Raw genomic sequence first — 17,628 nt, 5'->3', positions numbered from 1 at the left:
AGACCGAATTGTTTACAATGTTTCGCCAAAGGATGCTATGACTAAATCAGAGTTGTCGAGTTCAACCTATTTTGCTGCCTAGATTATCCTTGCACAGAAAGTTTTATCCCATCTGAGCACATACCATTTTGGGCCCACATTCTCAATGATTTTTCGTAAGGGACTCGGCAGACATTTTCAACTCGGATACACGTGTTTTAGACAACACATACTTCATATTCTTACTTCTCCACCTTCTTTTTTTGTGCCTCGCGTTCAGGAGACCCGATTACCCTGCATGTAACATGGATTTGAAGATGGAGGAGGTGTTTTGAGGAAGAAGTGTTCATGAAGTAGGCAATATGACTTTCTTTCTACTAATATAAATAAAATAATAATATGAATTTTTAAAATTGAATTAGTCTGACACTATTTTGTTGAAATCACACGATAACTCAAAAATAAAATAATAGGATTCTAACATTGCCGCAACTCGCTCGGCTTGAATGATTTCAATTAGTTAGCCTGACTTCCACGGATTCTTTGATCCTCACAGGCTGCACCGGCGACCACTTCGTTTGCAGCAACGGCAGATGCATCCAGAAGCGTTGGGAATGCGACGGCAGGAACAACTGCGGGGACTGTTTTTGATGCACTGAGCTGGAGCCGGTTTGAGCGAATCCAATCTGAGACAGCGTCCATGCAGGCACACATTCGTCGGCGAACATATGCGGATCAAACTATGTGAATCGATTATATGCAATTCATCGACATTTTGTAACAGGAAGAGGATCAGGCCGAGAACTGACCCCTGTGGTACGCCGCATGTAACCAATAATGGCGTAGTAGAAGAGTTCCTCCGTCAAACGCATTTGAATCTATTGCTGAGATAGGACTCGAACCACATCAGCACTGCCGTGCAGGACGAATGATACGTCAATTCGATGCAATAAAGTGGCGTGGTCGACCTTGTCAAACGCGGCCGACAGGTCGAGTAAAGCTAATGCCGCAATGTCGCCACGGTCTATTGTGCGCAGAATGTCTGAAAGCACCTTTAGCACAGCGGTTTCCGTCGAGTAGCGAAGACGGTATGCAGACTGGAGGCGAAGCATGAGATCGGACTGCTGAAGATGGATGTTCAGCTGTCGCGCCACAACGCATTCCAGGAGTTTAGACAAAATCGACAGGTTGGAGATGAGTCGATATGATTTGGGACTGGAAGCGTCAAGGTCTGGTTTCTTTATTAGAGACGTAATGTAAGCTGATTTGAAGTTCATCAAAACAACACCGTCTGTGAGGCAGCGATTGAAAAGATCGACCAGAAAAGGTGGCAGGGTTAAAAAATTCTCCTTAAGGAACAACTTAGGCAGCGCATTACTTGCACACTGCATGTTGGGCAGCGCGCGCACTGCAGCGATGACGTCAGCTAAGAGGCGAGTGAATTCTTGGAGCACGCAGTCGAACTTTCACGAGGCAAATGCTGCTGGCGCAGCATCGGCCGACTTTGCTCGCACAGCAGAAATTTTGTATTCAAAAACCGCATAGAATTCCTCCACGCTTAGGCCGCCCGACGCCTCTGTATGACCACTTCCCATGAGTTTATCCAGCGAACGCCACAGTGCTCGAGGATCGCTGCGCTGCGCGTCGACTCTGGCGCTAAAATGACTCTCTTTTAGAACGAAGAATGTCGACATAATTGCGCCGCGCATCTCGCCAGGCGGAGGCCACAGCAGCGGCAGCAGCGGCAGCAGCAGGATTGCCGCGTCTGTTCGCCCGGTATACAGCCTGCTGGAGCAGTCGAATCCTCCGCTTCGAGACTCAACATTCATCATTGAACTATGGGTCAGAGACTCGTTGGAGTACCGGAAATGTGCGTGCAGGAATGAGGTCATCGAGTGCACAGATCATCTCGGTGTTGTAGAGTTGCACAAGGTCGTCACTGTAGCGCAGTGGTTATAGGGCCGCTGTATGCGCAGTGACGACGGTAGAGCGACACCGAGATGCAGGAGCTAGGCGTGGGTTCGAGCCCCGGGAAGTTCAGTTAAAGTCGCGGCGTCGCTAGTGGACGGCGCATAGTCGCCGTCATAAGGTGGTGCTTTCAGCATGGCCTTGGGTGTGTGTCCCTAAACACTCTGGGTCGTTGACTGATAGTGCCAACCACGAGGCAGGCCGACGTAGTTGGGATGACTGCTGCTTTTCGCGTAAGGCATCGCAGTCGAACTGCGCCACGGGTGACAGGTAACGGTATTTATTGTACGCTGGCACCGGGCGCACACATGGCACCGTCCACCGAAGTAGTCGGTGATCAGACATTGCGATCTCGATGATGTCCACTGGCAGACTTTGAAAGTCAGCACGCGTGATGACAACGTACAGCAGACCGCCCATGTGGTGCGTCGGCAAGGTCACGTGACAAACCATGCCGAAGGTGGCCAGAAGCTCGTTCACCTGACGAGCCGATGGGTCTTCGACACGATCCAGTCGAACGTTCAAATCGCCGGTTATAATATACACTGTTAGAAAAAAACGGGCGAAAAATGTGCAGCACACGTTTGTTTTCGATGCTCATTAACCGTAATCCGGTCATTCAGGTTATTTACCGTGGTTTGTTGAACTTCAGCGGTAGATGGCGCCACAGTCATCACTTCAGTCAAGTTAATATCTAGACGCCATCTTGAGTGGAAGACATCGCTCATAAGCTAAATTTATTCAAATTATTATTGTAGGTTTATACTAATTTTTGTTGCTGGCTGTGATTTTTGTACCAATGATATGGTATCGTGTGTTATTCAATTGAGTTGCTCATGTTTGTTCTCCTATTCTTTGAGTGTTAATACTTTGAGTTGCGTTGGTTCGTTCCACATCAGTCGATTGCTGAACTCTTCTATAGACTAGAGCCAGACAGTGATGCTTTTCACCGAGGTCGAGGAGAAACACCCTGTTATGTGTTAAATTTTGATATTTTCAGGATATAGTGCTTCTATTCCTGTGGAATTCAAATAGTTTTTATTGAAGGCTTTGTCGATTTGAGCGCACTTTTCTCTTTTGCAGTTAACCAGTGAACTAACTAACCTAACTTGATTGATATGTTTTGTTTACATCAATGTTATTATTGTTATATGCCAAAACTTCAGCATATTGTTGCACAACTTGAAATATGGATCTGATCAACATTAGCCCATTCTTATCACCAATTTCTAAACATTTATGCTTTGTTACTTTAAATCCTGTGATCAGGTTGGAACTTGGAATCAAAATCACCGGTTATATCACAATGTGGGCAACTTGGCTGCACTGAAACAAATTTTGTCCATTATTCAATAAGTGAAGCATTCAGTATTGTTACTATGTTACCCTATTATTCTTAACCTAATAACATGCTAAAATTACTAAGATTAGCAACAATAAGGGTTCAGTTATGAATAATAATTAACATTAATATTTTCTATTAATTGTTCAGAGCTTTGACTTTTGACGTGCCATCAATTGGCCCGCCAGCCCTACCCCAATGTGGAATATTGGGCAGAAGTTTCCAAAAATTGATTGTGAAAACAATTGTTTCATGGGTGATTTTAGAAAGCTGCTGGAAAAGTTAAGCCAGTTTTTCTACTTTCTACCAAAGAAAATAGGAAAATACCATAGGGATGGGTAAAATTGGCCAAATTCATAGGCGCTATTGTCCAATTCACAGGTGGCTTCAGCCCAAGTTTCCACTTGGGAATCCCTGCCCTACCTTAGACATAGGAGAGAGGCTCTTTCAGTCATATATAGAACTAGAAGTGTTGAATGTATTGTCATATTATTAATAACAAATTTCTTATTTACTAATCAACTAGCCTTTTAATAAAGCAATACCATATATAATTAGTCACTAAATAAAGCAATATTTTATTCAGTCACAAAAGCTACTTTCTGTCAATGCTTTTTCTGACTGAAAAATGTATTGCTTTATAAAGTGACTAAATAACTTATTGCTGTATTAAAAGATTAGTTGATTATTAAAAAATTAATTTGTATTATTAATGAAGAGGTACATTCAACACTTCTATATATGACTGAAGTAGCTCCTCTCCTTCAATGTCTAGGTAGGGCTGGTGGGCCAATTGATAATATGTCAAAACTCAAAGCTCCAAACAAGTGAGAGATGGTATTTAATTTATCTAAATTATTATTCCCAAATAAATCTACATTGTTTATAATAATAGCAATTTTAGCATGATACAACTGATAGGGTAAAAATGATTAATGCTGCANGTAAACAGTTTCCAGACTGTCTCTTATACACATCTAGATGTGTATAAGAGACAGGCTCTTGCTGATAAAACCAGTAGGGAAGTTGCATTTAATTTCCGGTCATTGGTGGACGTGACAATTAGACCAACTGAACTTTAAGGTGACGCGATCAATTAGCTATTATTCAAGATTAGTTCGTCACATTTGGTGGCCAGTATGGGGATGGTCAGTTGTAATTGATTTGTCACGGGCGGAATTGTCAATTTGCTCAATTTGTTATTCAATTCTGATTGCTATCTATTGCAGTAAATTTTTTTCAAGTTGTCACTAGACTCAACTTTCATCACGGACGGGAAAAACTTAGGATTTGAGGGGCAAGAATTGCGCGATTATGTTAAAGAACGTAAAGTAGAATACCGTAGATCCGAAGAGGAAGAGCGCGAGTTGCTTAAATTAGAATTAACGCGGGACGGAGCGAGAGAGAGAGCTGAGCAGGAGATTGAGAGAGAGAAGCGAGCTCACGAACGTGAACTACGAGCGCTCGAGCTGGAGAAGCTCAAACTGCAGGACGAGCGGCAGGCACGTGAAGCTCAGCTTGAACTTGCCAGACTACAAGCTAACTCCAGTCCAATTAATTCTTCTGGAAGCCGATCTGTTATAAAGTTGGCCGGCTACAAGGATGGAGAAGATGTCTCAATTTATTTGAATACTTTTGAGAAGGTTAAAGAAGCCAATCAGTGGAGTGATACCATCGCCGTTACGGCCTTGTTAAATGGTTTCGCTAACACCAAGGTTAGCCTTTTCCTCAGTACTTTACCATTGGAGTCTACGTATGCTGAAATTAAGCACCAGATCGTAAAGACCTTTGGTTATACAATTTACGACTACCAGTCCAGATTCAGGAATGCCAAGCAGAAGAGTGGTTCATTCAGACAATTTGTACTATATTTGAGAGAAAATTTCAGTAAGATGTGCCAGATTGCAGAAGTGAATAACGATGTAAAGAAGATGGAAGAACTGTTGTTGAAAGACCAGATTCTACGTGCTGCTGAACGCCCTTTGACCGAGTATTTGAAGGAGCGTGATATCTTCAGACGCGATTTGGATTCAGTGATAGAGATGGCAGACAACTTCCAAGCTATTCATCGTCCACCTAAACCTGCCAGTTCTGATGTTAATGCGAGAATGTCATTTGTGTGTTTGCGATGCAATAAGCCAGGACATATCGCTAAATTTTGTAGATCTAAATCAGGTGGATCACCGAATGACGTGCCTTCGATTCAGAGTGCGACGCATGGTGCGGCGTCAAATGACAATGACATTAATGAAAAGAAGTGCTTTAATTGTAGGTCAATCGGTCATTTTTCTAGATTTTGCCCAGAGAAACGCAAGTCTAAACCTGATGAGAAATCCGGAGACGTGAGACTAAGCAGGAAGGATGATACTTTTAATGTGAATGCATCTTTGTCCAATCCTGACTATAATAGTTACCTCCCTACTTCTAATGGAACTTGTAATGGCAAGAGCGTCAAGGTTCTGCGCGACACAGGAGCTACTGCTGTTCTCGTCAGGCCTTCTCTTGCTCCCGAAAGCAGCATTTCAAGTAAGACTGTGAAGCTTACTTTTGCTGATGATCTTTCAGTCAATGCACCAAAGACGATGGTGGATCTTCGTTGTCCACATTTCACCGGTAGAGTGGAGGCTCTTTGTCTACCTGAACTACCGTTTGACGTATTGCTGGGCAACATACCAGGTGCCACCTGTGCTTGTGGAGCTAAGACGACGTTGAGGGCTACAACTGAGGAAGTTGTTGGTGAGCAAGCGTGTGCTGTGCAAGCGAGAGCTCAGCGAAAGGAAGAGAATTCACCAACGAAGTTGCAAATGCCTACAAAGGTTAGTTTAATGCCTATACAGTTTGATCTTGATAAAATCTCAACTGAAGATATGATAAGATTTCAGAGCGAAGATTCCTCATTAAAATCATGCTTCAGGAAAGGTGGAGATATTTCTACTGGTTATCCGCGTTTTGTTTCTCGAAATGGTGTACTTGTCAGATTGTGTATTCGCCACAAGCATTCTAAGGATATTGTGCAACAAATTGTACTCCCTTCACAATTTCGTCAGAAAGTAATGAGACTTGCTCATGACACAGTGATGTCAGGTCATCTAGGTACGCGTAAATCCCAAGATAGGATATTCAATCATTTCTATTGGCCAGGGGCCGTATTATCAAAACTTCGTAAGTACCCAAAATTGACTTACGAGTGGCGTTGCTATGACAACGTAATACTAGCAGTGGTATTATAAAAACATTTACGCGGGAAAAATTTGCGCAGGAAAAAAATTTAGGCTTTTAGCTAAGACTTGCGTACGAAAGTTTTGATAAAGCCAAAATTAGGGTGTATTTACGTACCGCAGAACTTTTTTGTCGTAAGTACAAAAAGTTACGAAGTTTTGATAATCCGGCCCCAGGATGTTTGACGACGTTAGAAGATTTTGTCAGTCATGCGAAATTTGTCAAACCAAAGTTTCAAGTAAACCCCCTAGAGCGCCGCTAATTAATTTACCGATCATAAACTTTCCTTTGCCTCAGGATAAGAAATCCCTTCGTTCATTTCTAGGGTTGCTTAATTTTTACCGTCGCTTCATACCAAATGTATCAAATGTCATAGCCCCGTTGACTAACATGTTGCGTAAACAGTTTCCAGATAAACTTGTATGGACAGAGGATAGGCTGAACAATTTTAAACTTGCTGTAAAATTAGTTTCAGATGATGCTGCGTTAACGATACCAAAATTAGGCTATCCCTTTGTGTTACAAACAGATGCATGCGACAGTGGTATAGGTGCGGTCTTGTACCAGAACATTCAGGGTGATCCAAAGCCAATTTCGTTTATAAGTCGCAAGCTGAACAGTGCCGAACTAAATTATTCTGTGGTAGAAAAGGAATGTCTAGCCATTCGTTGGGCCATTGCTAAGTTTTCTGATCATTTGTATGGTAGTAAGTTTGTAGTAGAGACGGATCATGCACCTTTACAGTGGCTGCAACAGAATAAGAATAGGAATTCACGACTTATGCGTTGGGCTCTCGAGCTGCAACAGTATACCTTTAGTATTAAATATATTAAAGGTAAAGACAATTACCTTGCTGACATGTTGTCACGATACCCCGTTGAGTAATATCCAAGGAGTGGAAGTGTTTAGTTAATAGTTTGTTCGATAACCGTAGTTTGTAAGGATTATTGTCTGTTGATAGGTTAATGAGTTTGTGTAGCTATAGACCTATGTACAGTCGACAGTATTTCATAAGAAGTTTGCTCAGTTTCTTTCACGATATTAGTAGGAAATTTCCATCGTGAGGGGGAGTTTTGTAATGAAGTGTTGCTGCAAATTTCCCACTACTGTATGTCAGACTACGAAGTTTAAGTAGGACCGACTCTGACGTCGGTGTTGAATTGATTATAGCCGTCAGATACTATGCCGATCCCGACTTGCGTCCTGGTCCCTCTCTTATAGGATTTTGACTCCGACGCCAGGGTGAGCTGCGTGCTTTGGTGGTGAAATCTAGCTTGGAATACTTGATGGAATATCGTGATTTTTGTGTATATACGACTTGTCATGCGTAGATATTTACTTTCTGTTTTCTGTTGTAGGATCGTGCGTTTTCTCAGATCTCAATGCTCCAGCTCTCTCCTCGCATATTGCTCATTATTTGCTCTCCTCGCACTTTAGCTTCCTCCGCATTTAACTTGTTAGTTCTTTTCATATGCCGCACCTCTGTAAAATCAATAGTGTTATTTGTTTAGTTTCAATTGGCCGTTCATCTTTAATAAATAAATTCAAGAAAGTTTGTTTGAGTAACTATCCGCTCCGTCCAAGCTCTTGCTGATAAAACCAATAGGGAAGTTGCATTTAATTTCCGGTCATTGGTGGACGTGACAATTAGACCAACTGAACTTTAAGGTGACGCGATTAATTAGCTATTATTCAAGATTAGTTCGTCACAATTACCTTGCACAATTAAAGTTGTTATATTATTTTATACAATGTTTTATCCATAAAATATACTTTCAATTAAAAACTTATGCGTATTGCATTGTGATTGTATTTTCTATCAATGCGTGCTGATTTAAACTTCTCAAACAGTATAGTCAGTTTTATATTTTTTCAATTAAATTACAAATTTTGTACTTTGGGGCATTAGTTGGCATAATTATTTACCAAACAATAATTATTTCCCAGCTGAATCACCTGCTGAGCCAGCCATGGGAGTAGAGACAGAAGATCCCCTACAAGAAGTATTGCAGTACTTACTGCACTTCTCTGCCTCATCATGGCCATCATACTTTGACTTGTGACAGGATTCATTAGAAGTGAAGTTGAAGGAGCTGGATCTTCATGTAAGCTTTTCATGAAAGAGGCCATTTGACCCATGCTCTTTCTGTCTTGGGCAAGTTGTCTCAATTTTAATTTAAAGTTTGAAGAATTTTTCTTGGTTTATATTCTGCACATTGTCAAAAATGTCACTAATGTATCGACACTATTCTCTGAAAATCAGTTGAGCTCTGAGAAAAAATATGCTAGTAAACTGTCTTCTACGTCAATATTTGAATAATATTTTGCTTTGATGATTAAAGCAGATGGTGATTGTATTAAATCCATATTTTGCCTCTTCAGGACCGTCATTAGTGCACGCAGAGCAGCGCTGTCGTTCCATCAGCAAATGCGAGGTGTCGTGCCTCGTGGACGGACTGGTGACGCTTCTCGCTTCCCACTACACCACAGACGACGAACAACCGAATTCAGTCTGCGCAACTGTGGTATCTGAAGAGGTTTGTGATTCCCTCTGTATATTGAGGCTCAGCAGTTTCCGCTTCATTAACGTATTTTAATGTATCTTTAAAGTCAATTTCAAGCATATAAACCTTTAATCATTTGGGCATAATCGCCAAATTGAACAAGATAGGCATTTAATGGATTTAAATATTGATAAAACGAATCAAGGCGCTGATTTCACTGCTAATTGTGGCAATAGCTCTCACAAATGTGCTCATCCAATCTACTGTTTATGATACATTGATCTTACTAAGGCCTCACGTCCTCCATTCATTGATTTCAAATTCATTGTTGTCCTTTTTCCAGGTGGAGGCTCCATCAGTTTTTATAAATGCAATTATTTTGAACTAAATTAAATAATTTTTGCAGGTACTCTGCCAGCCTAAGTTCACCATCCGCAGGAGTGCATCCAATAGTGACCAGGAGGAGAGGTGTCGACTGGGGAATGTCTGCTGTTTGGCCCGACCGCGGAACCTACAGAAGCAAAGTAGCACGCAGCCTGGGTACCCCCACGGCGAAGATTCTGCTGAGTTCCTGGCGCGCGCCCTCCAAGCCTACGCTCATTCTTTCCGGATTGTCTCTACCTCACCAGTGTAGACTCGTGAAGGTGGCCACATACTGTCTCGCTTTGGTCATTTCATTGCCAAAGTATTGGTAGGTGGCTGCCTGCCAGCAGGCTCCTATGTGTAGCCTTTACGGACCCTTCGCAGGGCCATCGCCTCCAACACCGCGGGGACCACCGAGAACAACAGGATCCAGGCCGTCTAACCTCCCCAGGGTCCTGACCGCCTCCCCTCCCCAGGGTCCTGACCGCCTCCCCTCCCCAGGGTCCTGACCGCCCCACCTCCCTAGGGTCCTGACCGCCCCACCTCCCCAGGGTCCTGGCCGCCCCACCTCCCCAGGGTCCTGGCCGCCCCCACCTCTCCAGGGCGCCCCCGAAAAAGCAATGCTCCCGCGCCCCTACCACTCCGAGCTGGATCAGCCACGTTCGTGCTTTTGTAGGCACCTTGGGTTCTTCACATTCAGGGTGGGGCCCTTCGCAAGCGCGGATTGTCTCGAGTGTGGGGGAACCATTTCGCTCCACTGAGCACCTCTTCGACTGCCTCTCCTTACAACAGACGTTCCCATGTAATTAGATTTTCTCCGAGATGGCTCCCTTGTGATTTTCAGAATCTTTTGCATACGTCGAGTGTTATTTTATAGTGTTTTTTATTTCAATGTTAAGGTTCCTGACCGCTTTAGTATATTGCATCTCACTTGCGTTGATTTAGTCTAATCACAGCTATCGGGAATGATGACCTGTTATCGGCACCCGTACGCCATTTGGATTCGGATGAAAAATTGTATGGAATTCACTTTAGTTTTAATTTGCCGTTAATGTAAATTTCTTACTGGAGTGGTAGCTAATTTCTACTGATTTCATTTGTTAGGAATAGTAATGTAACAGTAATATCCTCCTTATCAATATATTCACGATGCATCTAACTGCAGTTTCTTTTTATTTTTATTAATGAAGATGCATCTATATATCAGTGGAATTTTTTCCTGCATGCAGTCTGCGATGTAGCTTCCGAAAAATATTTCAGTTGAACCAATGATCGAAGTTTTGAACCAATTCCTCGCGTTATTATTCATCATGCCTTGCTATGTCTCTATACGTTTCGCCATGTCTTCTTATGTCTCGCCATGTCTCTTTATGTCTCGCTGTCCTCTTATGACTCGCTATGTCTCCTTATTTCTCGCCATGTCTCCTTGTGTCTCGCTGTCTCCTTATGTCTCGCTATGGCTCCATATGTTTCGCCATGTCTCCTTATGTCTTGCTATGACTCCTCATGTTTCGCTATGTCTCCACATGTCTCGCTATGACTCCTTATGCCTTGCTATATCTCCTTATGTCTCGCTATGTTTTGCTACTCATGCCTCCTCATGTTTCGATATGTCTCCTTATGTCTTGCTATGTCTCCTTATGTTTCGCAATGTCTCCTTATGTCTCGCTATGTCTCCTTATGTCTCGCTATGTCTCCTTATGTCATGCTATGTCTCGTTATGTCTCCTTATGTCTCGCTATGTCTTCTTATGTCTCGCTATGTCTCCTTATGTCATGCTATGTTTCCATATGTCTCGCTGTCGCCTTATGTCTCGCTATGTCTCCTTATGTCTTGCTATGTCGCGTTGTGTCTCCTTATGCCTCGCTATGTCTTCTTATGTCTCACTATGTCTCCTAATGTCTCGCTATGTCTTCTTATGCGTGGCTATGTCGGATTATAATAGTCTGTATGAAAGAAACTGTAGGAAGCCGTAAAGTACAAAACGGGCGTACCCTTTTCGTGCGGGAAAACGTTCCCGTCGTTTAATTTAACGGTAAATAACCGGCCACTGTAATGCCGGTGTGAACGTTTTTTTACGGTCGATTTCTAAAAGTGTATCAGCGCCGTCTTGATCTCCTCACACACGCCAGGCTTCAGGGCGCGACGTTATCTCTGTTATCTGCGCCTGTCAGAGCTGTGCGATAAACGCGGCTTATGGTGTCAGATGTAGCACCTGCAACTGCACACCTGGTGCAGGTGATGCGCCAGCTGCAGCACTTGCAATTAATCATATTCGTTCAGCTAACCTAACAAATATCTGCAAATAGCGCCACCTTCCTGCCAGCTTTTCATGTGTCAATATCAGAAATGAATGAAGAAGCAATTTTCCACCTCGTATATAGACAGCTTGATAGTGTCTATTCGTTTGCTGGTCTGGCGATGAGGAAAATTCAACTTTGGACAGTAGTACAAAAATATAAGGATCTGAAGCTGCCACACGTCACCCAGTCATCGTGTAGACGAGTTGGTTTCTCATTTCACGTGTAAAAAGGAAGTTTACCGAAGTCATTAACCTGTACATAATTTCAGAGATGCGTTTCGGTTTCTTCTGAATTTTTAGCCACATCTTGGACTGGGCCTGAGATAAGAACTGAAGACCTAAGGTAACATTAAAAACTTCAGGCTGAATAATGCAGGTCCTCAGGGGTGAAATAATTCAACGTAATTATTTAGTTCTTTCCAGGAATGTTTCATTAAATGCGCTTCTAACTTGTTCACGTTTTGTTTCATAGTCTAAAACAATAAAAATTCTTTGGTCTTCAGCCAGCTGCATTTTAGGCACTGTTATAATGATTACAATACTAAAAAAATAAGCTTCCAGAATTTTAAATACTTATTACAGACAACAATTGTGTTGCAGCCTGATTACAAAATGGTTTGTACAGCGGATAATTTCTCTTACAAATGTAGTTGAATGAAATGCAGTTCCACACCGAGTAGCCCAGAGCTTGCCCCTTGAGATTTTTTTCTTTTGGTATATGTGAAGGAACGTGTTCTCGAAATAACACCTACAGAATTAATAATTTGACTCAAAATTAATCTCGAAATAAAATCTGCATCATTAATTATTTTTAGACAACTAATTGAAGTAGTGTTTCTTGAACTAATAGAAAGCGCTGAATCGCTAATTTTTCGTTCAATGGTGGATTGTACTAACACTTGCCTTGAGAGAAATCGAGGGCATGTCGATGCATACTAAATAACTTTGGTTATTTAAATGTTAGGTAATGACGCGTTATTCTTTTTGATCATTTGATTTGTTCGTTCAAGTTCCACATGAACGATGGATGCTCCGGTAGTTTCCTACGTTGTCGCCTAAATAATTTCTTCAAAATAGATTGTCTTTCCAATAATTCTTGTTGTCATTGATTTGAGCAACATGGAATATATCAAACGCAAGTTCTCCACTCCTTTTTTCTCAATCTGACTTTTCAATAGTCCTTGTATCAAACCTGCAAGACTCTGAAATTCACGACAAGATCCTAGCTGCAGACCGCGGCGCAACTACGCCAGCCTCTGCAGATCAGGAGAGCTTAAACCCGTGGACACTTTTACCCCGCGACACTCTAACCACTGGTCAGCAAATGTACTGTTTCCTGTAGCAAGCTGTCAACACCCAGCGCGGTAACTGGTTGGTGAATTCAATTTCTCAGTAGCCAAATGATGGACAGTGGTAACTTTTTTCCACAAACGCAGCTCATGGCGCTGATCTCAAAGCTGTCCTCATCACTGGCATAAGTCATTCAAATGGCCTAGCTGGCACTGCATGGATTATCTCCTACTCGTTCGGTACATAAATAATATAATATAGTTGTGACATACATAAATGATATAAATAAAAATGTTTCTGAAAATTTCAGCAATTTTTTTCAATTTGGTTATGTAACGTGAATTTACTGGTAAAAGATATAATCGTCTGAATTTCTTGCCACAAACGCAGCTATATATTTATAGCCGCCAAGCCCTGCCACGCCGTTATCAGCGCCGCGTGTCCGTCATCCGAGATAGCGCAGCAAGAGGCTCCTGATGCGCGATCTTCCCGTGAACGCTTGCCAGCAAACTAGTTTATTTATTCGTGAAGTTAATGAATTTATGAGGAACAGGATGTGACAGAACAACAATAAATTGATGTATGATGCGAGATAGATCATGAATTGATTTTTTATTTCATTCCTGACTCCTCCTACTCATCTTCCTAATACTGTGAGTGTGTACATTGGATATAGACTTAATTTCCAATACTGATAAAATATGAGTGCTAGCAATATAATAACTTCATTGCCATGTGGAAAGTAAAAATTAAAATTACACATAGGTAATGAAGTTTGTTCAAAGAGGGTGAGCCTCATTTGAAGGAAACACTTGAAATCCCAGGCCACGTAAGCCAGCCTCCGCCACGTGCTCCTCGTCTCCCTGGGTGAGCAGTTCACCCGCCGCAAGAAGCAGCTGAGTAAACGTGTGCATAAGGTGGGGCCAGGATCAGAGCTGATTGCGCTACCCAACTAGCTGCTGCAGGCGTGAGTATCACACACCAGCAACTGGCTGGACTGTACCACAGAGCGCTGGAACTGCAGGTCAGGTCGTGCGAGCCACGTCAACAAAGCGACCGCAACATGTCGCAATCAAAGTGCTTAAATCGCGACACTGGAGGGAAGTTTGTAATTTCAATAATTTCATCGTTTATATATTCACTGTTTCGAGGATGCGCGATAATTTTGTACGCAATTTAGTTTATGAAAACCACAATGTAGGTTTGCACGCAATGTTGGCGTACAAGCATTGCTTGTACGCAATGTTTGTGATTGGTAGCCTTCTTTACCAGCGGTCTTTGTAAGTTCCAGTCTCGTATCGTGAATACAACACGAATAGTTCCAGTCTCGTATCGTGGATACAACACGCATGCCTCACGTAAGTTCCAGTCTTGTATCGTGGATACGACACGCATGCCTCTTGTAAATTCCAGTTTCGCAGCGTGGATACAACACGCATGTTGAGATGCTTGAGATGTCAGTGTGAGATGTTTTAACAGGTAGAGGGTTTATTATTTAATTAGGCTATTGCAGCTATCTGATATCTATATCCGCCGGTATCTGCTGTCCTCTAGCCGTTATTTGCAGCCCTCATCGCCGTTACTGCTCAGCTCTATTGTACGAAGATATTATATATTATATCTCCAACGCTTTTTATCGATATTCTCCAACTGTTTTATTGAGGCATTTGATTGATGCAGATTGTTCGCCATCTGAATTTATTTAATAATATACCGCTCATATGGTTGAATTAGATGGATCATTTCTTCCAGAAGATGATATTGACGAGCAGCACTTCTCACCCTAGACTGCAAGTAGCCTTCTTTAATGCCTGCTTTATTACAGCACTTCTTACCCTGGACTGCTGGTATAGCCTTCTTTAATGCCTGCTTTATTATAGCACTTCTCCCCCTGAACTGCTGGTAGCCTTCTTTAATGCCTGCTTTATTATAGCACTTCTCCCTTGGACTGCTGGTAGCCTTCTTTAATGCCTGCTTTATTACAGCACATCTCCCCTTGGAATAACTGCCTGTCAAATATCTATTTTTCCTTAAGTACTCTGCACAAATATTCTGTTATCGACCAGACTTGCGCTCGATTATTCCATTATCCAAAGGATTTCTCTTCAAATATTCCATTTTTCAGGTGATTAGATCTAATACAGGGTGCGCCAGAGAAACTTACTTAATTATTTGAAAAAATTCCTGGGCGGTTAGTTGATCGGGTAGAGGGGGCGGGAGGGGATGCATCTGAAGGGGAAAGTTCCCAAGTTTGTTTTTCAAATAAATTTGCTGTTGTGCAAGAATTATCTGAACGCTATTTTGTTGCCTGTCAAAATGCATGTGAAATGCTTGTTGACAACCTGCCTGAAGACGCGGTCGTTTTTTTCAGTGACGAGGCTCACTTCCATATTTCCGGCTGCGTCAACAAGCTTAACATGCGTTATTGGTGTGGTGTTAATCCACGTGAGCTTCAACAGAAGCCACTTAACTGTGAGAGAGTTACTGTCTGATGAGCGACGTCGGTAATGGGAATAATTGGTCCTTATTTTTTGAAGAAAACGAACGCGCAGTTACCGTTAATGGAGCTCGTTACAGGAACATGATCGAGGAATTTTTTCTTCCAAGACTCGAAGAAATGAACGTTAGGAACGTGTGGTTTCAGCAAGATGGAGCCACAACACACACAGCACGAGACTCAATGAATTTGTTGCGACATCATTTCCCCGACCGCTTCATCTCTCTCAGAGGCGATCTCCAATTGCCGCCACGCTCTCCAGATTTGACTCCATGCGATTTCTTTTTATGGGATTATTTGAAATTTCTGGTTTATGTCGATCGACCACGGACCATAGCACACCTCAAGAACAACATTCGAGACGTCTTTGCCAAAATACCGATTGATTATACTGCATAGAGTGGATACATATATAAAAAAGCAACTTCATCAGTGTATGCGCAGAGGCCGTTATTTATGAGATGTCATTTTCAAGACTATGAAAAAAATTTGGGATACTGTATTCTCAAATAAAAAAATTTAAAACAATAATTGCGGTACTTTTGTTTTTATTGACCTTTTAAATAAGTAAGTTTCTCTGGCGCACCCTGTATATACACCTAATAAGATTTTATAATTATCTCTTATATTCATTATAAAAGTCATTTAATTGCGTAAAGAACCAATATTAGTTTCAATTAAGAGGAATGTTTTGTATATGAAATGATATTACAACCAAGCCTATCTGGCTAATATTTGTATGAATTTCGTCTTTATATCCGCGAATAATTTCTCGTCTCAACAGATCCCACAAGATGGCCGGCACAGGTGCTATTGCCGGTCCCGCTCCTGCTGTACCAGCTGTCACTATGGACGACACAATCATTAGAATTTACCGCAACATTGTCGGTAACTTGAACCTGAGCCCCTGGGTCATGCGGTCCACGCTAGACAAGGAGTGTGACGACAAACAAACCCACGAGACCTACAGGCAATTGATGGAGCGGAGGCGTGGAAGTGCTTACAGCAACAGAGAGTGGAAAAATCTAACGGGATTTTCATCGAAAATTCTAGAAGATTCGAAAAATCCCGCCACGCTAGATGTCACGCCGCTCTTCCTTCTCCTCACAAAACTTTTCGATCTCGGTAAGGGCGGCACCGTCAGGGATCCTGCAGCGCTGCTCGCCAAGTTGCGCGCCGTCAAGGACCTGCGCAATGACGTTATGCACGACTTGCACAACACAGTCGACGAGCAGAAATTCACTGAGTTGACAGCAGCGCTGGTGGAGATGGTGCGGGAAGCGGGGAGGTTCTATACTCTTCCCCAGGCAGATGTTGATGCCGAGGTACAAGACCTTAACAACGAAATTGCAAAACTGCAGACAATGGACAGCCAAAGCATTTATTACTGGTGTACGAGGCTGGCATCTAGCGGGAAGCAGGCCGTAAGACGTCTCTGGGAGCCCAGGCTTAAGCATGAGAAACTTTTGCAGAAAGAGGATACGGTGGAACGTCAGGCCGTGTTCCACGCACTCGACATCAATGTGAGAGAAGGCGGCGGAGGGAGAATAGTTTCTTACACCAAAATATTTGAAGGCCAAGATAAAGTCATGGTTGTAACGGGCGTCGCCGGAGCCGGTAAGACAACCCTCGTCAAAAACATTGTGCTGCAGTTTTTCATCCTTCAGCAAGGGCTTACTGATTACTTGAAGTCGTTTAACCAACTCATCTTCTTCGAGTGCAGGGATCGCACCACACCAACACTGAGTGACGTCATCCTGCAGCACTACGAAGACCTGTGCACTGAACTGGGGAAAGAAAATGTCCTCATTGCTCTCCGGCGTCTCGATGTCTTATTCATCATCGATGGCTTCGATGAAGTCAACAACGTTTCTAAAAACGTCGTAACTCAGATTTTAGAGAAGACTTGGGGCAGCAACTGTCGTGTGTTGATCACGACACGTCCTCATGCCGTGGAAGAGAAGCTGGCGCCGCTGCTGAAGCATTGCGATGTCAGTTCTACTCAGTACGAGATCATGCCACTCACGGAGGTTGCCGAACAACTTGAATTCTTGCAGCGGTATGAACTGTCCCTGAGTGGAGGCATCCCAACTGGGGAGATGACGAGGAGCTTCGAGTCTCTCAGTGAAGATGTCAGAAGTCAATTCTGTGAACCCATCAACTT

At 42.7% G+C, this 17,628-nt stretch overlaps 1 protein-coding gene across 1 annotated transcript; it reads left to right on the top strand.

The window, feature by feature from the left end:
• Positions 1–4,090: 4,090 nt before the first annotated feature.
• LOC108675084 lies at positions 4,091–6,293 on the top strand. Its single transcript, XM_018163071.1, has 3 exons — positions 4,091–4,116; positions 4,635–6,105; positions 6,267–6,293. Exons 1-3 carry the CDS (start codon positions 4,091–4,093, stop codon positions 6,291–6,293), a joined length of 1,524 nt encoding a protein of 507 aa, XP_018018560.1.
• The last annotated feature ends 11,335 nt before the right edge of the window (positions 6,294–17,628 follow it).

The sequence above is a fragment of the Hyalella azteca genome, unplaced genomic scaffold (assembly GCF_000764305.2).
Source record: "Hyalella azteca isolate HAZT.00-mixed unplaced genomic scaffold, Hazt_2.0.2 contig17022, whole genome shotgun sequence".
NCBI lineage: Eukaryota > Metazoa > Arthropoda > Malacostraca > Amphipoda > Hyalellidae > Hyalella > Hyalella azteca.
The sequence above is the reverse complement of the archived record's forward strand: the minus strand, read 5'-3'. Positions and strand labels throughout refer to the sequence as shown.